This window comes from Ptychodera flava, chromosome 12 (assembly GCF_041260155.1).
Source record: "Ptychodera flava strain L36383 chromosome 12, AS_Pfla_20210202, whole genome shotgun sequence".
NCBI classification, from domain to species: Eukaryota; Metazoa; Hemichordata; class Enteropneusta; family Ptychoderidae; genus Ptychodera; species Ptychodera flava.
In genome coordinates this window covers 2595194-2620927 of record NC_091939.1, presented here as the reverse complement: position 1 = coordinate 2620927, position 25734 = coordinate 2595194, and the positions used below count along the sequence as shown (strand labels likewise).

At 38.4% G+C, this 25734-nt stretch overlaps 2 protein-coding genes and 2 long non-coding RNA genes across 4 annotated transcripts; 3 read left to right on the top strand and 1 right to left on the bottom strand.

Annotated features, from left to right (window-relative positions):
• Positions 1-1501: 1501 nt before the first annotated feature.
• Positions 1502-2397, top strand: LOC139146082 (uncharacterized). The gene is made up of 3 exons (XR_011555072.1): positions 1502-1639; positions 1772-1949; positions 2260-2397. It is a non-coding gene; the product is annotated as an uncharacterized lncRNA (long non-coding RNA).
• A 7822-nt stretch (positions 2398-10219) lies between these two features.
• LOC139146081 (uncharacterized) lies at positions 10220-11562 on the top strand. Its single transcript, XR_011555071.1, has 3 exons — positions 10220-10367; positions 10867-11027; positions 11319-11562. It is a non-coding gene; the product is annotated as an uncharacterized lncRNA (long non-coding RNA).
• Positions 11563-15485: 3923 nt separating this feature from the next.
• Positions 15486-16869, bottom strand: LOC139145997 (uncharacterized). The gene is made up of 2 exons (XM_070717444.1): positions 16778-16869; positions 15486-16677 (listed from the first exon to the last, which is right to left on the bottom strand). The coding sequence occupies exons 1-2, from the start codon at positions 16867-16869 to the stop codon at positions 15486-15488; spliced, it is 1284 nt and encodes a 427-aa protein (XP_070573545.1).
• A 360-nt stretch (positions 16870-17229) lies between these two features.
• On the top strand, positions 17230-21681 carry LOC139145996 (uncharacterized). Its single transcript, XM_070717443.1, has 8 exons — positions 17230-17236; positions 17444-18025; positions 18251-18451; positions 18616-18806; positions 19260-19371; positions 19498-19821; positions 20120-20327; positions 20893-21681. Exons 1-6 carry the CDS (start codon positions 17230-17232, stop codon positions 19638-19640), a joined length of 1236 nt encoding a protein of 411 aa, XP_070573544.1. The 3' UTR covers positions 19641-19821; positions 20120-20327; positions 20893-21681.
• Positions 21682-25734: the final 4053 nt, after the last annotated feature.

Genomic DNA, 25734 nt, shown 5'->3' with positions numbered 1-25734 from the left:
TATCAATAATCTTGTGCAATAATGATTTACTCGCTCGGCTCACTTTAACTCGTCGGCTTTAAGCACCCCTGTGTGTGCTGAACACGTAGAGGTCATACTATAGAAGTGACTGTCGTTTCAGGTGTGGCGATCAATACTACGTGTTTCCTGGCAGTTTCAAGACAACGAAAGTCCCATCCAGAGCTATCTGCTTTCTGTCTTTACATATCACCAATCAGAGGACCCGGCTTCACCTATCAAGGTATATATGGAGTATTTATAGCGGTAATAAAGATGAACAAAAATTAGTCTATGCAATATATGCATAGACTAAGTGTATGCTTTGTGAAAGTATTTAAATTATTAGAAACCCAGACAGTGCTATTTTTAAGTTCGAATTTCGATTAAATTAGTTTCGTATTGACTTACATTCTTTCTTCAATGTCTGTTGTACTTAAATTGCCCTCTGTTGACAACATGAACATTTGTTGAATAGGAAAGTATGTGATTGAAATAACTGTGTCTTGAAGTCCGAAACAAAGCTCCTGCTTTTGTATCTCCCAATATTAACTGAAGGCTTTGTTCACTCTCCTTGTGTACTCAAATCGTATCTTTTCTTTGGTCATGGCCTATCGCACTGAGCAATGTAGTTCACTGGAACTGGACAATTTGAATGGAATTTTCTCTGCTTCTTATAGGTCCCGGGAAGTTTTCAAAGCTACACGTTTACCGACTTGTCTTTGAAGGACGGTGATACCTACCATGTTAAAGTCATAAGCTGCAATGCCGCTAACCTGTGCACATCAAGTGAGACGGATGATGTTAAGGTGAGAAGTGCTGCTGTCATTTCAGCAAAAATAGCTTTATCATGCAGCATTTAAGTCAGTATATAATATGAGTGAAATGTCCGATCTGTGTCATCGGAAAACTTTCGTATGTCTGCTTCAGACTGGTCTTATAGTCTTTTTGAATACAATGGTATTTGCCCACAATGTAGCATTATGCTAGTGTTCCATTTGTATTTTGATATGAATTTAACAACCTAAATTCAGATAAAGGTAAATTAATCATGCCACATTTTTGTGAAATTTTCAACTTGAGGCTTCTTTATTATTGAACAATGTGTACCAAACATAAACGCCTGTATGCTACACAATTATAATATGGTATCATCGGTCCAAACAGATCGATTCAAGTCAACCAATAGTAGGGACATTTGCTGTTGGAACCGATCATGCTGCTGGACTGTCACGACACAGGCAAGGATGGATGACATACCAACAGAGTCAAGGTGGCACTCCGGCTCGCGTCAATCTTACTTGGCTGGGATTTTCAGATATCCACTCAGGCATCAGCCACTATCATGTAGCTGTGGGTAGTCGCTTTGGTTTATGGGATTTGACTCAGGTAAACAGTTTAGCCCTTACTATACTTGTATTGTACGCAAACAAATTCGGAAATGGTTTAATATCACAAAGTAGCATTATGCTTTAAAATGGTTCGTGTATCACACTTTTGACAGCACCAAGCCGTCGAAATCGTTAACCAAGATGGCGAACCCCACTTTGATGAAGGTGTGATTCAAACAGCAAGTGTGGATATTATCAGGAACCTTGTGCCGGGAGAACATATCTACTGCACTGTGTGGGGGGTCAATGCGGTAAGTCGTTTATCGATCGTTGTTACTAGTATGTAAATTACTGTCGCTTGTCGGGTAACGCAAACTTGAACGATAGCTTACACAATACTTACCCTACGATATCAACGTTAACTACCTTTTACCACCATTTAGGTTGGCCTTAGGAGTTATGAAGCTCACGAAAGTTTCGTTGTCACTCGTTTCAATGATATCGGTGGTATTCTGTCGCTTTTAAGGAGATGTGATGTACAAACATGCCAGGGAGACTGTACGTGCGCACCGCAAAATACAGTTTGTCAAAGGACACCAGAACTATGCGAAAATAGAACAGGTAATATAAACAGACCCTTTTTACAAGATAATATTTAAATGCAAGCAATATTACGTGTTTCTAATTCATAAGAAAATCAGCAGAACATGAAATACTTCGAGGCTAACACGATATTCTTTTCTCAAAAAAGCTTCATTATTAAGGGCACGGCACATTACAAATTCGAAACGATAAATTCTCTGGAAACACTGCATCAAGGCTTTATTAGAGTATACCTTAATGCGGTTAAGAGCTTAAGTTTTATTTGCAGAAAATTACCTGTAGAGCCAACTAATTGCCCTGGAGAAACAACACGCTTGATTATTTTCAGGGGACCATGAATACCAGCTAGTTGATGTTTATGATGTCACTTATTACCACAACACGGCCGATATATCTACGTATGAAGACGTCGATTTTACCCCCTCGAGATGTTCTATGGCCGCAAGATGGAGAACTGTTGGCAGTGGTAATGTATAGTATTCAACATTTAACAACATTAGAAGAAACTTTCCAGTAACTGTGTTACGTGAAAGTTAACGAACAAAAAGTGAACTCAGCAGTTTCCTTTTCAAACGAAATTTATTACAAAAATAAAACTAATCGCTCACTCAAGGGATCGAATATAAAGTGTAAAAGTTTACAGGCTACTTATCTCCGCTAGGACGGCAAAGCTCCAAAGTCAGACAGTGAGGCTGACCAATGTAGTCCTTTGGCTTGCTTGCAGTCTTTAGGTTGCACAAAGTCCACAGTATAAATCCAGCGTTGCTGTGAAAGTCTTGAAAAGTCTTAAAATTAATACTGCTGGTGTTTGAAAAGACTTGAAGTAACACCCAAGAGACATGATACGAAAATGTTTGACTGCAAACTTTGCCGGTCCCATCTGGTTATATAAGACCATATGGTTATGTTATGTAGGTCATTTCCCCCACACTCATCATGACCTGAGTTCAATTAGTCTAGAACATTCTCAAGGTCACTGCCCTTGATGACCTCACAACCTTGAATTCAATTAGTCATGTTTGGAATGTTCTGGAAAGTTGATTAGTTGTGTAAGGGAGATAATTTTAGAACAGTAATTAGCATGTCAATAAAAGTTCTAGATTGTTCTTACATGCCTTTATAAAAGGGACGTGCACAGCTTCCAGTCAGACTTTTGGGATCGTGTCTCTTGTGTGTTACTAAACTCCAGCAGTAGTCATTCTCAAGACTTTCCAAGACCTTCACTGCCAACGCTGGATTTATACTTTGGACTTTGTGCAGCTTCAAGCCTGCAAGCCAAAGGACTGTTCATTCATCCGACTGACTGTTACAACTCTGAGACTGGAGCTTTGCCGTCCCAGCTGAGATAAGTAGTCTGTACACTTTTAAAGCTTGTACTCTTCCCTGACTTAGCAATTAGTTTTATTTTCGTAATAAATTTTGTTTAAACGTTAACTGCTGAGTTCACCCTTTTGTTCGTCTTCTCTGCACGTAACAAATTGGGGGCTCGTCCGGGAGTACGAACATTTTGAGCCGTTTGACAACATTTTGCCAGCCTTTTTAAAACTACTGTATACTGTGAACTCAGCGAAATTTAATCATGGCGGAATTTAAACCAGAGGAAATGGATGACCTTGATCAGGACACATTTGATTCCCTCAGAAAAGACGACCTCATAACACTGGCCAATTTCCTTAAAGTAGAAGTCAAAAGATCTATGCGCAAGAGGGAAATACAGTACCGTATTGCCAAACATCTAGTTGATTTAGGCCAATTTGAGGAATCCACCCTGAAAGATTATGAGCCCGAGTCTACCTCTGAACTCAGAAAATTAGAATTAGAAATGCAGACAAATTTGGAGATCAAGAAACTAGAATTACAAATAGAAAAAGAAAAAATACAAATGCAGTTAGAAATGGAAGAAAGACAGAGAGAGAAAGATAGGCAGGAAAGATTAGAAATGAAACGTTTAGAGCTTGGACAGTCAGGAAAATCCTTCCCTTCACACGGTTTTGACATCACTAAGCATTTCAGGTTAGTCCCCCCTTTCCAAGAAAAGGATGTTGATAAATATTTCCTTCATTTTGAGAAAATTGCTCAGAGTCTGAATTGGCCTAAGGAGTCCTGGTCTATGCTTTTGCAGAGTGCTTTGGTGGGTAAAGCCAGAGAAATTTACATTCAGTTGTCAGTAGAGCAGGCTTCAAATTATGATTCTGTGAAGGAATTAATTCTCAAAGGTTATGAGTTGGTGCCTGAAGCATACCGTCAGAAATTTAGGGATTGTGAGAAGGTGAAGGTCAAACTTATGTTGAATTTGCTCGAACAAAAGAACAACTGTTTGATCGCTGGTGTTCTTCTGAAAAGGTCAGTCAGAATTATGACAAATTACGACAACTTGTTTTGATTGAGGAATTTAAGAGGTGCATTCGGAGTGACATCAAGACGTTTATCAATGAACAAAAGGCAGATACATTGGAGGTTGCTGCACGTTTGGCCGATGATTATTCATTGACCCACAAATCTTCCTTTCTCAGCAAACCATCCCAGTCCTTTTCATACAGAAACAATGCAGGTAAATTTAACTCCTCCTTTTCATCCAAGAATTTTTCAAAGGACAGTAGAAAATCAAATGACAACAGTTCACAGAATTCAAGTAACACTTCCACATCATCAGATCCCAAGTCTCAATCTCCTTCTGACAAACAGTTCGGTACACTTTCTTGTAATTATTGCAAGAAAGACGGCCATTTAATGTCAGAGTGTTTCAAATTGAAAAGAAAACGTGAAGGTCAAAGTGGTCAAAGTGGATCTAAGCCCACCGGCTTTATTTCTTCATCAACTCAATTAGAGTCTAATAATGTGTGCAACACATTTTCTGAGGTTAAACCCCTCTTATCCCCAATTAATGAGGTCAAGGTCAATTCTTCACAAGATAGCATTATGGGTATTTTCGAACCATTTATTCATAATGGTTTTATATCACTTTCTAGTGATTTTTCTTCCGCTACCCCTGTCAAAATTCTAAGAGATACCGGGCGTCCCAGTCTCTTTTGTTGGCAGATACCCTGCCGTTTTCTGAAAAGTCATTTCAGGTTCTAAAGTTCTTATTAAGGGGGTAGATTGTAATGACTACATTCCTGTTCCTCTCCATAATGTCTATTTGTCTTCGGACTTTGTTTCTGGACCTGTGACTTTAGGTATTAGGCCTTTTTGCCTTTTGAAGGGATTCACCTTCTTCTTGGAAACGACCTTGCTGGGGACAAGGTCATTACTAATCCACTTGTGACTGATAATCCTAGTTTAGATCAGGATCCAGAGCCAATTGAACAAGAGATACCCGATTTATTTCCTTCATGTGCCATTACTCGAGCCATGTCAAAGAAAACTTCCGAGAATCAAAATACTCTCAAAAATAATGTCACAGATGTTGACTTAAATGACACCTTTCTCAGTCAGGTGTTTGACACGGATCATTCCGTTATCCCTCGTGGATTTGAAACTTCCAGTAAAACTTCTGCTGACCAAAGTCAGACATTTTCTAGATCAAATCTCATTGCAGAACAACACAAAGACCCAGATATTTTGTCTTTGTTTGACAGGGTAGATGATGAAGGTAAAACTTCAGATAGCTCTGTTTCCTATTATACAAAGTCTGGTATTCTCATGCGTAAATGGAGACCTCCAGATGTTTTGGTTGATGACGATTGGGCTATAAAACATCAAATTGTGGTTCCAAAGCCCTACCGTGCTGAAATATTGCGCCTGGCCCATGAAACGCCCTGGGCTGGTCACTTAGGAGTCAGGAAAACTTATCATAAAATTCTCAGTCACTTTTATTGGCCTAATCTCAGGCAGGATGTAGCACATTTCTGTAAAACTTGTCACACATGTCAAATGGTAGGAAAGCCAAATCAGACCATTCCAAAGGCCCCTTTACAGCCAATTCCTGCATTTCAAGAACCATTTAGTAGGATACTAATAGACTGTGTTGGGCCCCTACCAAAAACAAGATCAGGAAATGAGTACATGCTGACAACAATGTGTACATCAACTCGGTTCCCCGAAGCCATACCACTGAGAAATATAAAGACAAAGACTATAGTGAGAGCTTTAGTCAAATTTTTCACTTTATTTGGCCTCCCTAAATGTGTCCAGTCCGATCAAGGCTCCAACTTTATGTCTGGAATTTTTCAACAAGTAATGGATCAGCTAGGCATTAAACAGTATAGGTCATCCGCCTATCATCCAGAAAGTCAGGGTGCTCTTGAGCGATTTCATCAAACTTTGAAAAACATGATTAGGACCTACTGTTTTGACACAGAGAAGCAGTGGGATGAAGGAATTCATTTTCTGCTCTTTGCTGTTAGAGAGTCAATTCAAGGGTCTCTTGGTTTTAGCCCATTTGAGCTTGTATTTGGACATACAGTCCGTGGCCCACTTAAGCTAGTTAAAGAGAGATTCCTATCAGACGATGATGATTGTCTGAATATTTTGCAATATGTGTCAGATTTTCGTGCAAAACTCTCTAAGGCATGTGAATTAGCCAGAGAAAACCTTGAGTCATCTCAGCAGTCAATGAAAACCAAATATGATAAAAGCACCTCAAAACGGAAGTTTGAACCAGGTCAAAAAGTTCTTGTTCTACTTCCAATTCCTGGCAAACCACTCCATGCTCGTTACTTTGGGCCATACCTAATTGATAAGAAATTGAGTGATTTAAATTACATCATAATAACACCTGACAGGCGAAAACAAAAACAGCTATGTCACATAAATATGCTTAAGCCATATTTGGATAGGGATAATCCTACTATAACTCAGCCTGTCAGTGCAGTCAGTTCAAACCATTATGAAGATAGTGATACTGAAACTGACTTGAGTGAAAATACTCTAAACTCAAAGCTGGGCTCGGTCAAGCTTCAGAACTCAGAAATCCTGGAGAAGCTGGAGTCTACAAAGTTGGCACACCTCCAGCCAGAACAACAACAACAGGTGAAAGACTGCTCCATGAATATAAACACCTGTTTCAAGATGTTCCAACGAGGACAAACGTCATCTATCACGACGTTGATGTTGGGGACAGTAAGCCTGTAAAACAACATCCATACAGACTGAATCCAACAAAAGCGAAATATCTCCAGGAAGAAGTCAAATACCTGCTGGACAATGACTTTATTGAACCCAGTAAAAGTAACTGGAGTTCGCCGTGCATACTTGTTCCCAAATCAGACCACAGTTATCGTATGTGCACGGACTTTAGGAAGGTCAACGCTTTAACAAAGACAGACACTTTCCCAATCCCGAGGATTGATGACTGCATCGACCGAGTGGGAAAAGCCAAGTATGTGACAAAATTTGACCTACTGAAGGGATTTTGGCAAGTCCCTCTGACGGATCGTGCTCGTGAAATATCCGCCTTTGTTACACCAGACGGATTGTTCCAGTACAAGGTGATGCCATTCGGAATGAAGAACTCTCCGGCAACGTTCCAACGGATGATCAACGACGTCATATCCGGGCTAGACGGATGTGCAGCTTACGTTGACGACGTCGTCCTGTATAGTGACACCTGGGAGGAACACATCAAGCTCATGCGGAAGTTCTTTGAGAGACTGAGCAAAGCAATGTTGACTGTCAACCTTGCCAAATCTGAGTTTGGTTGGGCAAGGGTGACTTACCTTGGACATACTGTAGGACAGGGTGAGGTAAAACCTGTTGATGCCAAAATCAGTGCCATTTCAAGCTTTCCCATACCAAACTGCAAGAGACAACTGATGCGCTTTCTCGGTATGGCTGGTTACTACAGAAAATTCTGTCCAAATTTCTCCACAATTACTGAGCCTTTGACTAACTTACTTAAAAAGAAAGTAAAGTTTGTTTGGTCAGAACAATGCCAACAGGCATTTGATACACTTAAAGCCATACTGCAAAGTGCTCCAGTCTTGTCTGCACCAGATTTCACTTTGCCATTCAAATTAGCTGTAGATGCTAGTGATACGGCTGCTGGTGCTGTTTTATTGCAAGAGGATAGTCATGGGATAGATCATCCTGTTTGCTATTTTTCACGCAAATTTAACAAATCCCAGAGAACCTACTCTACAATTGAAAAAGAGTGTTTATCTTTGATATTAGCTTTGCAGCATTTTGAAGTTTATGTTACTTCTTCAAATCAGCCAATAGTGGTTTATATTGATCACAACCCTCTTGTATTTCTACAGAAATTTAAAGGCAAAAATCAGAGATTGCTTAGATGGAGTTTAATGTTACAGGAGTTTAATCTTGATATTAGACATATCAAAGGCAGAGACAATTTAATTGCAGACTGTCTCTCTCGTATTTAGAAATTATTGTTGTTCACTTTCAAAAAATTTTACTTTAGAGTAAAACAAAATTTGAGTACTTAAATCCTTTTCAAGATTACATTTGTAAAAGAAAGATTTTTCTTTGAAAAATTTTCTTTTTTGAAGAGGGGGTGTGTTATGTAGGTCATTTCCCCCACACTCATCATGACCTGAGTTCAATTAGTCTAGAACATTCTCAAGGTCACTGCCCTTGATGACCTCACAACCTTGAATTCAATTAGTCATGTTTGGAATGTTCTGGAAAGTTGATTAGTTTGTGTAAGGGAGATAATTTTAGAACAGTAATTAGCATGTCAATAAAAGTTCTAGATGTTCTTATATGCCTTTATAAAAGGGACGTGCACAGCTTCCAGTCAGACTTTTGGGATCGTGTCTCTTGTGTGTTACTAAACTCCAGCAGTAGTCATTCTCAAGACTTTCCAAGACCTTCACTGCCAACGCTGGATTTATACTTTGGACTTTGTGCAACTTCAAGCCTGCAAGCCAAAGGACTGTTCATTCATCCGACTGACTGTTACAACTGAGACTGGAGCTTTGCCGTCCCAGCTGAGATAAGTAGTCTGTACACTTTTAAAGCTTGTACTCTATCCCTGACTTAGCAATTAGTTTTATTTTCGTAATAAATTTTGTTTAAACGTTAACTGCTGAGTTCACCTTTTGTTCGTCTTCTCTGCACGTAACAGTTATATAAGAGCATATAGGAACAATCTAGAACTGTTATTGATATGCTAATTACTGCTCTAAAATTATTTCCCTTACACAAGTAATTCAATTTCCAGATTATTCCACACATGACTATTTGAATTCAAGGTCGTGAGGTCGTGAAGGACATTGACCTTGAGAATGTTCTAGACTAATTAAACTCAGGTCATGATGAGTGTGGGAGAAAATGACATACATAACAACTGTTTATATCGATTTATTATATCGTATTTTCTCTAATTAAGGAGGAAATCTCTGCATCGTTCATAGTTGGTTGAGGGAGTAAAAGTTTCTTTATATGCAAGTATAATTGCTGGAAGAAGTGATAGATCTGACGCTCGGCATGGTAGACACTGAAAACGCGATCTGATATTCGCAACTGCGAAAATTAAACTTTATAAATAACACGAGAAGAATAATTTGAATTAAAGTGATCTTTATAGGCAATTGTCCGTAAATTTGAAATAACATTTTATGACGTATACATATGCGTTTATGGAAAAACACTTTCTTTTACTTTAGAAGTACCAATACAACGTTATGAGTGGAGTGTTGGTAGTCAAAACGAGGATTTTGGTTCCGGTCTTTTAGATCCCGCTTTTGATAGGTTATGGCACGATGCAGGACAGAACACCTTTGCGATCTTCACAAAGCAAGATGGTAGGTTTGCATCATTTGAAACATTGACTTTCTACATTACAAAATATATGAGTACCCTTGCTTGCATCCCAAATAGAAGAACAGAACTCTGTGCAGTCAAGGATATCCTTCGAATTTGCACAACATATTCTCCGGAAGGATAAATTATTCTAATTTCTAATATGTTGATATAGAGCCTGTCAATCTGTCTTATCTCTGTGATTTGGACTTAACCATGACAGGTCCTCTGAATGGAAACGTCCATTATGTGTTCTATATCAAAGCTTGGTATGACAATCAAACATACGCCATATTTACATCTGACGGTGTGAAACCTGACTACACGCCACCGAAACTTTCATCCTCTAGAAAGGTAACGTAGTTTTCTTCTCATTAGAAGAATTGCAGTTAATGCTGTTCATAATGACTCGATAATATACATTTTACACAAAGGCGATGAAGAAAGTGTTTTCAGAAGAAGGTAGGAAGTGTTCAAGGACCTATTCGGTAGCATTTTTTCGTTCAGACAACTATCACATTGATAAAGTGTTTCACGCGTTGCAGCGTACGTATACGTAACCATGATATTTCCTTTAATGTCTGTAGGTCAAAGACATTGTTGATGTTGAAAACCTCGTTGATGTCGACTACTCTACTAATACCGATATGCTTGGTGTTTCGTGGAAGAATGTGTTTAGGAACAGCAACTCATCCGTACACCATTTCATGATTTCAGTAAGCACTCATCCTGGAGGTGTGTAATATACCATCTACCTGAGTTTTCTTAAAGAAAGCTGTTGAGAAATTTACCACTGACTTCTTTAAGTTAACTTAAGAGAATTTAAGTTAAACTCATGATTTTTTGTATATTTCCTTAATTATTTCTCCTGGAGTAAAATAATTACTCTGGTATATCATCAGTATACGAGTGTACTGCTAGTACAGACATATTATGAAGCTTTTGGAATAAAATCGGAAATTTAATTTTTTCTTGACATTAGATATAGGGATAGTGGCCATTCCAAATTCAAGCAATCGATAAAATGGTGATAATTTCAATTTGTTCTTTGGTAGCAAAATCACATGATTACCCCTATTTTTATTCTTAATTTAACATGAACCTGGTTTAAGTTTCCTGGGCAAAGTAATAATCAAGAATTTTAAACTGTCTGTTTTGACATGCATAATACCTTCATCAACGATTTATTGCTGTGATCCTTTTGACCTTTATTAAAATCGTCTTATTGTTTCAGGTGAAGATGTATACCGATATGATACGAGCACTTACGGTCCAATCGTCTATGTGGCTATGTTGCCTGGGCTTAACCTCCTAAGTGGAGTGACATATTATACAAATGTGATGGCCATAAATCATGTTGGACTTGCGACGATCGCTTCTTCAGATGGCATTATGGTACGAATGCAATGCTGTTACTTGAAGTTTGAAAATGTTCTTTTGACTCTTAAGTTTAACGTAAAAAACCATCTTAAAGCCATAGGTCTAAACATGATGTAGCAAAAGTTAAATTTTACCTTTAAAACAGTCTCCAAAGTTTCCTCTGAGTAACAAAGGTAATTTGTCTTTAATATCTATAAATTTGACTTTTATCTGCTGTAACCGCTTGTAAAGTCTTTGCCTCACAGCTTGATTAGAACTGTCCTCCCTTTGAAATCGTTCTTATATATATCACCATTAATATCCCAGATCGACGATACTCCACCTAAGTCTGGTGTTGTTTTCGACGGACTTGGTCTTCATGACACTGACTACCAAAATTCAAGCACAGTAGTCTCAGCTTCCTGGCATGGCTTTTCAGACCTTGAATCATCAATTGATCACTACATCTGGTGTGTTGGTAGAAGTCGTGGATCAGACGATATTTTACCATGTCATGGTGTAGGTTTGCACCTGTCCAAGTCGGAAACATTAAACTTACCATTAACGTCAGGTATAAATGTTTTTTCTAGAATTCATTATACTGGAAGAATTCAATTTTTTCCTAATTGACTGACTAACTGGATAGGAAGTGTGACATCATTGTCCATTGCTTCCTTGTTTGGTAAATCTTATACTGTTTATAGTCGATATAATTGTGCGGAGAAGAAGCCTGCCAACGAAATAAGATTTCTCATATTGATATCTGACTGAAGCCACTCAACTGAGTGCCCTCGAGATTTCAAAAATCGTCACCAAAGTCAAATATTTATATCGAGAATTCATGCCATCAATATATATATATATATATATATATATATATATATATATATATATATATATATATATATTTGTGTGTGTGTGTTTGTGTCCGAGTCCGTGTGTATGTATATATATATATATATATATATATATATATATATATATTATATATATATATATATATATATATATATATATATATATATATATATATATACTTGTAGTGACTTACGAACTGATGAGATGTTCAAAGTCTACCTTATTTCCAATCCCAACATTTGATTGACGGCGACGTTTCGGTATGACTAGCACACCTTTTTCAAGCACTGATGATAATAAAACCAGAACAAAGCATGGTGTAATGCGCATGTCTGCATAGCAAATCATAAAAGTCACATGACAACGCTAATTTTGGATGCCTGATGGCTCATAGTCATTAAGTCCGTTTGGATACATTGTCCCAGCTCTTGAGATCCAAAGACTTTCCAGGTGTTTTGTAGTTTCTGGATCATTGCCACGAACAAGGCAGAGAATTGTAGCTGAAAGAGCATTGTCTAAGATGGTATGTCCGGGTATCCTAAAGTGTGGAACGACATACGGTGATCTGTCGACTTTGTTTGTTCTGATATTTGAACGGTGACCATTAAGTCTCTTGTGAAATGGTTGAGATGTTTTCCCGATATATTGAATTTGACAGGTCCTACAGGTTAGAGCATATATAATTTCGCTTGATTTGCAGTTGACGTCATCCTTAATTTGAAATGAGGCACCTGTTGCTGTAGATATGAATATTTTGGTGTTTTCGATGACTGAGCAGCAAGAGCATCGAGGAGTGTGACAAGGTTTACAGCCCCAAGTTATTTGGGCTGATTTTGCATGTCTGAGCCGGTTTTGGTGAAGGATGTTCCCGATTGTTGCTGGTCTGCGAAATGCGATGATGGGTAATTCTGGCATTACTGTTTTCATACGGCTTGATGACTGTAAGATGATATGATTTTCTACACTGATTTGACGGAGGTTTGGTTGACGAGGATCATATGTTGACACCCAGGGTATTCTATCAGAAGGTGTTTTGGGTTTGTAGTGTAGTAGATCCTGGCGGGATGGTATTGTCACGTAGCGTGGTTGTGATATAGCTATCGTCGGGGTAAGTGCACTCTGTGGCGTTGAACTTCAGGGCAGTAGACGTATAAGAGACGGCAACGGTACACAGGAATTCTCTAAGTCGTAGTACTTTATTCAGCTGAGTAACACTAGTTACACGGTAAGCTTCTATGACCTACACTAGTCGTCAGGGTCATGGTTGAACGTCGTCTCGGGGCGTCGTCGGTAAAGTGCCCGTAGACACGGTCCATCCACGGAGGGACCGTGTCCCCAAAGTTCTCCTAAAATGGTGTCTGATGTTCTCCCCCTAACACACTGAGATGCATAGTTTATATTGGCTTTCAGAAACTGCAAAGTCATGGGTCTATAATTAACTAAGAACAATCGGGTCTCAGGATCTGCAAAGTCATGCGTCTATAATTAACTACGAACAATCGGCAAAGTCAAATCGCTCTTGGTTAAGTACAATGTCAAACAGGGGTAAAGGTCGTCCAGGCATTGATGATAACTTCAGGAGTTGAAACAATAAAAGGTCACGAAAACGAACACGGGAGATAACGTGCAGGGTTACTGTCGGTCATTACAGTCAAATTCAAAGGTTAAATTCTAAGCATATGTATGGCTACGTTACACCTCCCAACCAAGATCGAAAAGCGTCCTCGCTCGATCTAAAAATAAAAAATTAACAAAACATAAAAGAAACAACACAAAAATCAAGAAAATACAAAACAAAAATCAACAAAGTCCAAAAATCATAAAAATACAACAGAAAGTAATCAATGAATACACGTGTTACAGTACGCTGTGAACTAGAGTTCACTGAAATTGTCATTTCTCAGAGTTCGTAAGAGTTCGATGTATATTCGCTTTTAAATTCAATGTTGTCAATAACTCTCAAATGATGATACAAATTCAATATCACAGAGTCTGTTCGTAAACAATAACGACAGAGTCATTGATGATGTTGTCGATGTAATTATCTCTTATACATACGTGGGTTATATTCGCTTCTATCAGTCCACTGGCAAGCAGGTATTTACATAATAAGGGCAGTGCATTAAGTCCACAAATACTCGTGTTGTCACTACAATATTACACATGTCCGTTTTCTTTTATCTTCGTCAATGTCTGTAAAAACGTCGTAATCTACACACAGCTCATCCAGCTGTCCTGTCTGCTCGGCAGACACATCTGTCGTCTCGCACAGATTCACGCGGCTCCTCGAATTACCTTTCGGGCAACACCTCATCCGGGCCGGTTGCCAGTAATTCGCCTGGGTCACAAGTTCATCGGTTCTCGTCAAGGCATGTCTGCCTAGAACCGGCATTCACTGGGTGATCATCATTATTACACATGTCGTCATTTCAGCACCCAAATTCGATACACATACAATAATAACATCGTCGTCATCAGAAACTTCAAAACACACCTCCTTGGCATTACAAATTACCTTCGGGTCAACGCTTCCTGTTGCCGGTTAACAATAAGCCTCTGCCGGAACGTCGGTCTTCGTCCACGAACGTGGGCTGATGATCGTCTGCGCGCGCTGGAATCATCACCCGGTTACTACTGCTACTGCCGTCTACTGCTACACGCGCCATAGTCGTCGTCGTCGGTGACAATGTGAATTACATCAACAGTTCATTTACAGGTTCAATTTCATATGTCTCTTCGTAATAAGCACAAATTCTAAGATCGTTCAATGTCCTTATTTCTGCTGCCATGAAACCATATCAGTTGTCAATTCCATCCATTACAAAAGTTCAATCTGATCTCTGTCTTCGGGAATAGCACGCAACAAACGGTAGAACAGCGAACAGCATACATACCGATGAAGCAATAACGGCGAAGGCTTCTGGCTTGAGTCGATCCGAACCGCTGCACACCAAACATATCACGTCGAGCAGAAGGCGCTGGCTTGAGTCGATCCGAACCGCTGCACACCAAATATGTCACGTAGCGTGGTTGTGATATAGCTATCGTCGGGGTAAGTGCACTCTGTGGCGTTGAACTTCAGGGCAGTAGACGTATAAGAGACGGCAACGGTACACAGGAATTCTCTAAGTCGTAGTACTTTATTCAGCTGAGTAACACTAGTTACACGGTAAGCTTCTATGACCTACACTAGTCGTCGGGGTCACGGTTGAACGTCGTCTCGGGGCGTCGTCGGTAAAGTGCCCGTAGACACGGTCCATCCACGGAGGGACCGTGTCCCCAAAGTTCTCCTAAAATGGTGTCTGATGTTCTCCCCCTAACACACTGAGATGCATAGTTTATATTGGCTTTCAGAAACTGCAAAGTCATGGGTCTATAATTAACTAAGAACAATCGGGTCTCAGGATCTGCAAAGTCATGCGTCTATAATTAACTAAGAACAATCGGCAAAGTCAAATCGCTGTTGGTTAAGTACAATGTCAAACAGGGGTAAAGGTCGTCCAGGCATTGATGATAACTTCAGGAGTTGAAACAATAAAAGGTCACGAAAACGAACACGGGAGATAACGTGCAGGGTTACTGTCGGTCATTACAGTCAAATTCAAAGGTTAAATTCTAAGCATATGTATGGCTACGTTACAGTATACTGGCCTTTGCTATCTGTTGTTTGATGGTTTTTGTCCTGTAGCCGCAGAGTTTAAGGTATCTGGCGAATTCCGTTAATCTCTCATCACACCATTCAGGTTTACTGCAGATGCGTCGAATTCTAAGTGAACCTGAATAGACAATTGATCTAAATATATGAGGTGGATGGCAACTATTTGGTGGTAAATAACGATGAGAGCTGGTAGGTTTACTGTATAAGTCAGTTTCCAGTCTATTGTCCATGAGGTAGAGTCTTACATCCAGGAATGGGATAGATGTTTTACTGATCTCTGCTGTGAATTTGATTTTGTCGTGGCGCATGTTAAGTTGATTGACAAAACAGTGAAGTTCTTTTTCCGAGGAGGTGGATAGAGCTGCCAGGTCATCGATAAAACGGTCTGTTACTTCAGGACAATTAGGTGTTGTAAAATAGTACTTACGCATCCACCAACTCATATAAATATTTGCGTAAGATACGGCAAACGGGGTGCCCATAGCTGTACCAGATATCTGTCTATAGTATTGGTTGTTAAACTCGAAATAGTTGTTTTGAAGGACAAACATTGCCAGTTTAAGGATGTTGTCTATATTGCTTGAATTCTCATCTGAACTGGTGTATAAGGCTTCTTTCAGGGCACAAATGCCCTCATCAATGTCTATATTTGGGTAAAGTGCGATGACATCTAAGGCAAGAATATGGGTGTACGGGAGAGGAGCGTTGGCATTAAGTTGATTGACATGTTGAAGAAACTGAGTAGTGTCTTTCACCAGTTCAGTGCAATATTTGTTACAGACTGTTGACAACTTCCAATCTAACCAGAGGGATGCTGCTCGTGTTGGAGCTCCGATTTGACTGCAGATGGGGCGTCCTGGTGGTAGATCGCCCAAGGTCTTGATTTTATGGATTTTGCCCAAAATGTAAAAGTATGCTCCCTTACGATTAGACCACTGCAGAATGGTTTCTTTTTCCTTCTGCGGTAAGTTGAAGGATGCTACTAGATCTGTAAGTTTGTTGTGTACTTGTGTTGAATGATCTGATGATACCTCTTCGTAAATTTGTTTGTCTGAAAGTTGTCTTAAACATTCTGCTTCATAGTCCTTAGCATTCCATACTACTGTGGCACCACCTTTATCTGCACGGCCGATGACGATAGAATTGTCGTCCTTCAGCGATGTAAGAGCTCTGCGTTGTGAGATGGTCAAATTGTTAACAATGTCTGGTTCGTTATGGTGTCTTATTGTCCGGTATACGTTTCTATGATAGCATTCGAGAGCATCATTACGGTTTTGTGGTGGAGTCCGGTTTGTACGAATGTATAGTGATGAGGGTATAGTCAGTGGAGAAGAATCTGTATCGAGGAAAAACTCCTTCCATCGTATTCTATTGACGAAAGTCTCTGCATCCGTTAGCTCGCGGGCATGATTATAACGTGGTGGAATAGGGCAGAAAGAAAGCGGAAGCTGGAGAAGAGAATTTTCATCGGGAGATAACGAACGATCGCTGATGTTGACAATATTGTTATTCAAATGAGACCGAGACTTGAAGATACGTAATTTACGTTGGTGTCTATGATGACGTGCTCTGCGTTTTGATTGACGGAAATGGCGATTGTTTTTCCGAACTTTGTTATCAACCTGCGGCACTGGCGGAATTGTACATGTAGAAGAGAAAGCTGGTGTCTGTTCTTTTGATATTTGTTTCTTTTGTCGTTGTTCTTGAAACGAAGCGGTATATATGTGTGGTGTGTGTGTGTGTGTGTGTGTGTGTGTGTGTGTGTGTGTGTATCCGAGTCCGTATTAAATTTCGAAATGATACAGTACCGTCATGTATGTATCCAAATTGTAAATCTGAGGAGCTTGGGTTTCGTAGTTGTGATTTCATGAAACCTATTGTTTAATTTTTGTTTTCTTGATGTCATTTCATGTGTAATATTTTTCTCTGCTTACAGGCGAGAGATATTTTTCAACAGTGATAGCTGTTGATGGTGCTGGGCTAATTTCATCACCGGCAGTATCAAATGGTGTCATTTTGGACACGTCGGCTCCCGTGACCAGATCGACATACATAAGTGGACAAAATAACATTGAAAACCCGTCCCTTGAAGAAATAGAGGAAACAGATAATGGGGTGAATGTAACAGTGAAATGCACAGATGTAAGATCGCAATGCCTACCGAGAAACTGGCTAATTGAAGGTAGTGGACATGTTCTAACGTCAGTGGAGACATCTGCACAAAGTGGAAATGCTTTTCTCATTCTACACGGCAGCGTCAGTCAAAACATTGGAACAGTAGAAGGCGATAAGTACAAATTATCCTTCTATGCAAGTCATACTCTACAATCCACCACGCCATTACTGTCGCAGGAAGGTTACGTTGAGATTCCTGGAATGCATCGTGTATTCCATCTTCTAAAAAGAAGTGGTAATCATGATGATGAAGGATTTCTCGAATGGTTTGAACATGTATATTACTTCACGGCTGAATCGACATCTACAGCCATAAAAATTGGATCGTTGGGTGATAGAAATGGTAGGTTTATCGACGGATTATCTAAGAGATAAAGTTTTTAAGCACAGTGAAACTTTTTGAAGCAATCTTCGTGTTGTACTTTACGCCGATTTGGTCTACGACTACGTATACAGATATTACATCTGTGGAAATAATTGTTTAAATATGTTGTCTATCTTGAGAGACATAAATTCCAGTTGCTTAACTTGAGGCACTTGGAATCTAATGGTAAATCGTTTTTTTCAGCAATCGCTTTAGACAACGTCAACGTCCAGCAACTCACCCAAAGCATTATTACGGGTGATATCAGCGAACCATCTGCAGCAACGGCAATATCTGTCGACGTCAGGACGGATAGCGAAACCTTTTCTGTTTCAGCTAATTGGAATATGATTGATATAGAAAGTCCCATCGTTGAATATCTCTGGGCCATTGGAACTGTTAAAGGTAAGAGCAATTGTAAACGCATCAAATTTGCTCCAAGCTTGTACTCTTTTTACTTTCGATTTCGCATCATTAACACGACGTCGACCATTTCAACGCTATTTAATAACTTCTCATTATCGTAAAGGCAACGCATTCACTGATCAACTGTTTGAATATCATTACAGGGGGAACTCAAATACAAACATTTAAATCTGCTGGAAGATCAACACATGCTATCGCTGACGACTTGATATTAGCCGACGGTTTACCAATTTATATCACTGTTGTAGTTCATAACGCTGCTGATCTCCACACGGCCATTTACTCGGATCCATATTTGATCGATTTGACCCCTCCAGTCATGTGCTGTCTTAGGGTTTGTTATTTCCACTTTCATTTACTGTCATTTACTATCACATGTATAAATCATTATCACTTGACTACATAAAACAGACAATTGAATAAAAATGTAAATACTACATTATTTTTTCCAGTTTGCATTGTACCGAAATGTACAAAAAAGGCTAATGTACCTACACTACCAGTGACTTAATCAAACATGACAAATTTTGTTGGATATGCCTGTTGAACGATTGGTTTAACATTACATTGAAAAATCTTTGATTATTTTTCTTAAAAACATAATCGCTGAAAATGCTGTATAGCATCTTTGCCTGGTTGATTGGAACGGTGTTGAGTGGAAAATTGAATACCACATAAAGTCGGCTACTATTCAAAAGTTTATGAAAACTGTCCACAACATACCGTTATTTTATTTTTATTTTTCAACTATGCAAAAGATAACTTAAAATTTCCTATAATTGACTAGGACGGTCCTAATGCCGCAGTGGATGCCGTCTACCAAACCTCATCCGTAATTTCGGTCCACTGGAATGTTTCTGACCAAGAAAGTGGAATTGAATATTGCGAGTGGGCTGTAGGTATGTGAACAATTTTATCTTATCCTTTAGTTTTAGTATTCTGAAAATGGTATTAGGCTTCCATAGGCACGTGCACACTCGTTAAAAATATTATTGATTTTCATTACGTTTACCGTGGTTCCTCAGGTTTAAGTCCAAGATCTGAAGTATTGCTATCCTTTACGCGATCTGAGGCTCTTCGCCCAAAGAGACTTCAAAAACAAACTGAAGCACGGACAGACAGTGTACAGTACAGTGAGATGTCACAATGGTGTGGGACTCTTCACTGAACAAATATCCAACGGAGTCATAATAATCAAAGAAGCCCCAACTGCAAGTGAAGCAACACTGCGGGTTGTCACCAGTTCACAAACCATCTTTGAAAGTCGACAAAATCACCAAGCTAATACTGACAGCATCGTTATAGTTTGGGATGGCTTCTCAGATATTAGTGGGATTTCACATTACGAGGTAATCTCGAATTGCATTGTGTGTCATATGGGAATACTTCTCAAATATCTGAAGATATAATAACAAATGTTGAATGCGGTTTTCTTTTAAACAGATAGATTCAAATTGCAGTGAATATTTGCACGAAAGCATTTTAGATAGATTGATCGATTGATTTGGATAATTTATTGTGAACATTTCTTTTCCACATTGTTATACCTGTGTTTAGATAATTGCCGTACCTATCTAAAGCCTTATCACTTTGCCTATGACCCTTGGTCAACTAGAAATACAGATGGACAGTATACTTCATTTACAGTGCACACTTGTCGACGACGGCCATGACAGTGGGTGGCTGTCTGTTGGTCTGGACGGTGAGACTACAGCCGTGATGACAGGTCTGGATCTGAATAGAACACGAACATTGACCTATCAGATACAGCTGAGAGCCCTCAACCATGGTGGATTCACTAGTGAAACCATAACAACAAATATTACAGTGCAGTTAGCTCCACCTGTATGGACAGGTATTTTATTGCCCTGTTTTGTTTTCATGTTTTCATTCGTATAAAGATTATTATTGAAACTTATATCACTCTGACAACATGCTCACCTTTGTCGCCATTAAACTTCACCCAGAAATTTCCTTGTATTGCTTCGATACAAAGTCTTGGACGATATATCGTGCCATTTTTGTATTCGTGACTGTATTATATTTGAGTTGTTCATATCATACGAGTTAAATCGATACGAATATGCACACAGTATAAATTAATACGGCTAGATAATTAGAATTTCAATGTGTAAGTCACCGACAGCAATTATATACTCATAACGATTACCATTGTAAAGCACAGTGGTCAGCAAAGCTAAAACCTTGTTATTGAAACGTTAAATCTATCCAAAGGGGTCATTTGGGATTTCTCAAGTTACACTAAATAATTTGTTGCGCAAAAATAGATCACCAACTGTGTGGAACTGTTCGTTTTTTAATGTAGACGGTTCGGTCAATTTATTGTACTGTATAAAACTCTTTTATTGGCACACCGAACAAGGGTCATTTACATTTGTTGAATATTCATCTTTTAAAAGGTATAGATATTGAGCATGCATGGCTCAATGAAAACACCGTCCATCTGAGCTGGAGTGGCGTATTCTACGGTTCGTCTTCACTGATTTACGAATTGACAGTAACCACATTGTATGGTGGAAGCATTGTCGTCAGATGGTTTGAAACAAGAGAGACAAGCTACCAGTTGACTGGCATTGATCCATCGATGGAATATTACTTAATAGTCACGGCTGTGAACGAGGCAGGCCTGAGTACTGCTATCAATAGTGTGTTTTCGTACTCACAATAATTACGCTTGAATGTAGTTTCACATAAATATTGTACATTTTACAAATTTTTACTTATTTTTTCACATTGCTGCCGGCCCCGAACGTTAAACGCTTTCGAAATAGGTACGTAAAAGCTATGATACGTTAGAGAATTACATGTGGCGAAATTTGATCAGCTGATTATTACAGAGCAATCATTCTAAGAAACCACACACTTAAACTGGTGATAATGTTTTGAGCTTTAATTGCATGGCGAGTATTTGTGTTAATCTTTATATATTTGATGCAAACAAGTTTAAATGAAGCCAAGGGTAACTGATATTAGCCGCCAAAGGGACATGAGAATTTTGATGTCAACTAAGTAATAAACAATGATTAAAGGATATCGCAGTGCTTCCAACTGAGAAAAGATTGTCACTAAATAAACCTTATTGTAAGTTTAATAATTATCTTAAACTGCTTGTCAAAAATATATTTGTTTATTATTACCTGTACCTGTCATTGATATTATTGCTATTCTAAATAAAATAGCTCTTCCAGATAACAATGGTCGTGTTGTTCTGCACTCTCATGTATAGTACCGTCCACACTTAGGATACTTTCGCCAGGCATATTTTGCCAATTTATTTAAATTAACAATGTTTTTTCTAACTTAGGTTACCTCTCAACCGATTAGCCGATGTTGAAATATTACCTCACCATTCTCTTAAATTTCAGTTTCTTCTATACTAACATTTTAATTAATTTTACAAAATTATAAGTAGAATGTCATTAATTCGTGGTCAGTACTCATGTAAGATACCGTCAGGATGTGATAAATGATTTAGTGAAGGTTACCGAGGGGTGTTATTGAAAATTAGCAAGCATTACGAAGAGTATTACGAACAGGTAAAGACGTTTTAAAAGCGGATTAGCATTTGTAATCATCATATTGCCCTATAACGACACAGGCATTTGGCATTTGGAACGAACTAGGTCCCCTTGACATCGTTGCAGTCATTTTCGTTTCATTTGAAGGCGACATTTTTATTCATACGACTGACCAATTTTCATAGATCTGATACAATATCTGCTGCAAAGTAAATCACACTATCAACATACATGTCCAAAATAATTACCACGTTATATAGCTGTATGACATAGTATTTTTACCTGTTGCCAAGGTGTAAAATAACAATAACCTACATTTTCATGGCAAAATCACGATTTGTTACCTACCCAAAGGATGATGCTTATGACAGTAATATTGATGATGTTTTGACCACCAACATGAGTGCAGGTAAAAAATCACGATCTTTCCAGTGATATTATGCCTTGTTAGATTTACTACACCATACAAACAACTCGGTGTCCGAAGTTCTGTGTAAGTTGGAGTCAAAGTAAAATCGAGGGTCGCGGATGTGAGGCACTGAATTTCTCGATCGCTATATAATTTCTAAAAGCGATGGCACGTTTGTAGCTGGCGCTGTAAATTATAGACTCAAACTATCAATATTGTAACAATTGCACAGTGTTTTCGAACCAGAGAAATTAAACTCGATATGTCAAAATGTGATGACGAGCAACTTCTCTGTGCGCGACAGACAACATATTATACATTCCCACTGTCTCGGTAAACATTTCCTTCAATATCACATTAGGGAGCCAATAACAGAAACTGGATAATACGTATATTGAAATGACACGACTTGTGTGCATATGCATAACATCACATTGCAGATCAGAACACTAAGATCGATAACAATACAAACACAGTGCGATATATAGGTGCTATTGTTCTAGCTAGTGTGATATACTTCCCCATATATCTAGATTAAAACGACGGACCTAAATCTGAACGATCGCCAACTGAGGCTGATTTATTGTGTCTAACTTCATTTCAACCACTGCTCAGGTGTTCTTGATGTGAAGCTTGTCGATAATATAGTCAATGCGTACACACCCAGGTATTAAGATAATTTTTGTGATGTGTTCCAAGTGTTGTAGCGTACTTTTAAATGCGCAGTAAAGCAGTTTAGTTTGTGTACAAATTTTGTGTACAAATTACAGCTAATTAACATTCCTGTCTGTCTGTCTCTGTCTGGCTCACTGTCTCTCTCTCTCTCTCTCTCTCTCTCTCTCTCTCTCTCTCTCTCAACCTTTTATATAATTTCACTAAAATGTTTTATTCAATATCTAATTTGAATAACAGCAAAGGTCTAGTATTCTCTAAGGTTAATATTTGTTGAATATTCATCACGTTTAGGGTCAGGGTAGGGAGATCTATAACAATGCAGCTGCTGTGTAAACATTTCAGAATTGAATATGGGCATGCCATTCTGAGCATTTTTCGAGTAATTATTTCATGGCTCTTTGTTTAAACTATTAGTATTGCCACCGAGGAAACACTCTTGTCAAAAAAACTCAGTTTTGTTGAGCTACGTGAAACAGTCTTGTCAAACTATTCAGTTGCGTCGAGCAACATGCAATTGTACAGGGCTATTAAGGTTATTTTGACCTCAATTCAGAAAAAGCACGGAACCTAACTTCTTTTACTACAATTGTGTCGTAAGAGTATTTATGTCTGCAAATAAATCACCAAAGGATTTCATGATAGACATTCTAATAACTTTGCAAAGAGTTATTGCTGTACATACAAGCTAGGTATATCAATTTTACGTACATTCCACAAGGCCTAGGCAGGTGGTGTGAAATGTTTGATTTTATGTAGCGGATAAAAATAATTGAATTGAGTAAAATGCAATTTCATGCTCAATTTTAGCTTGTGTCGACTTTGCGCGTATAGCATCCCTACAAAAAAAACTACCATTATGTGGCGTTACTTTGAGCTTTGCTTAAATTGAAGGAATTTGATTTTCCTGGATGAAAAGTCCTTTGGAATGTCCTGGGGGATTACTTACATTAGTTTCGTTAGTGCTGAATCAAAAACTCAACAAAAAGCATCAGAAAACGGCAAACCTGTAAAAAGTACGCTTATTCCATTTTCGTTGCAGTAAAAAAATAATGCTCATCTGCGGATAACTTATGATGTTGATATATCAAAAACTATTATCCCGGATCATGCTGATTTGATGCGAAGAGTATTGACCTATCTTGCTTAACAATTCACAGTACGCTTTCTTCACTTGTTGATTTGGTTATTACGTTTGAAGGAAGAATATGAGAAGAAGGTAACCTTTTGTTTAATGTAAGACCAAGGAAACACTCTTTTAATAATAATAATAATAATATAATAATAGTTCATTTCTCATAGGTCATGAAAAAAATGACAATACAAGACCATTTAAACCTGGCAAAAATTCAATGAGAAAAAGGACTGAAAAATAGTTGCAAACCTCAGTTCCGTCGAGGTACGTGCAATTGTACAGGGCTATTAACGTTACTATAAACTTAATTCGGAACAAACAGGGAACCTAAATTCCTAAATTACTACAAGTCTGTTGTAAGGGTATTTATGTCTGCAAATAAATCACCGAAGGATTTCACCATAGACATTCTAATACATTTGCGAATAGTTATGGCTGTACATACACTCTAGGTATAGAATTCAATTTCACGTACATTCCACATGGGCCTAGGTAGGTGATGTGGAATGTTTGCTTTTTTATGTAGCGGATAGAAATAAATGAAGGGAATAAATACAATTTCATGCACAATGTTTTCCTTGCGTTGACTTTGCGCGTATAGCATCCCTACAGAAGAATTTTCATGATGTTGCATTGCTTTGTTGAACTTTCTTTACGTGGAAGGGATTTGATTTTTCTAGTTGAAACCTGTTTGGTAATTTCATGATGAATTACTTATCAAAGTTTTGTTCGGGGATTATGTGAAAAATAAATGCTCATCTGCGGATGATTTACAATGTTGATATCTCGGATCATGTGATTTGATGCGAAGAGAATTGATCTGTCTTACTAAACAATTCACAGTACGCTTTCTTCACTTGTTAATTTGGTTATTACCTTTGAAGTGAGAATATGAGAAGAAGGTAACCTTTTGTTCGACATTTAATGCACGACTCTTATATTAAAATGACGAGATGTTGCTTAGTGATGAAATATGGTTGTGGACTAATATTGCTGCCTTCTCTAAGACGTATTCAATGGTGTAAAAGTGGCCCTGTGTCGAAAGCTGTTTATGAAATTTGCACCTCGTGATTTCAACTTTTATCCCATGGATCAATGCCGTTCGTTAGTTAATGCGATTCATTAAATAATGTGATCCTCATAACTAATAATCAACAACAGTCCGTGTCCAAACACCAACAAAGTATATGCAAACATGTCAATTATTTATAAAGGTGATCGTTGCTTTCGTCTGTCCGTGCAAAATAAAGGTTGAAGGTTTGTGTCAATATTGATTTCGCATTAACAGAAGCTAAATAATGTGTCTATGATGAACTGACACGATTTATGACCGTATTTTTATTACATTGCAGATCAGAACACGAATATCCATAACAATGCAAACACTCTGCCATTTTACTATTGTTCTAGTGTGATGCATTTCCAATATATCTAGATTAAAATGACAGTCTGAGACCAAAATCGGAACGACAACCAGCTTAGGCTGATTTATTATGTCTCATTCCAT

Excerpts from the sequence above, each read along its gene's own strand:
- LOC139145997 (XM_070717444.1), bottom strand. The coding sequence starts at position 16,869 with ATGGAAGGAGTTTTTCCTCGATACAGATTCTTCTCCACTGACTATACC. Across the intron at positions 16,678-16,777 it reads CCGGACTCCACCACAAAACC|AGCTCTTACATCGCTGAAGG; the intron begins GTAATGATGCTC and ends CTCACAACGCAG.
- LOC139145996 (XM_070717443.1), top strand. Across the intron at positions 18,452-18,615 it reads GGCCATTGGAACTGTTAAAG|GGGGAACTCAAATACAAACA; the intron begins GTAAGAGCAATT and ends ATATCATTACAG. Across the intron at positions 18,807-19,259 it reads CAGTCATGTGCTGTCTTAGG|GACGGTCCTAATGCCGCAGT; the intron begins GTTTGTTATTTC and ends ATAATTGACTAG.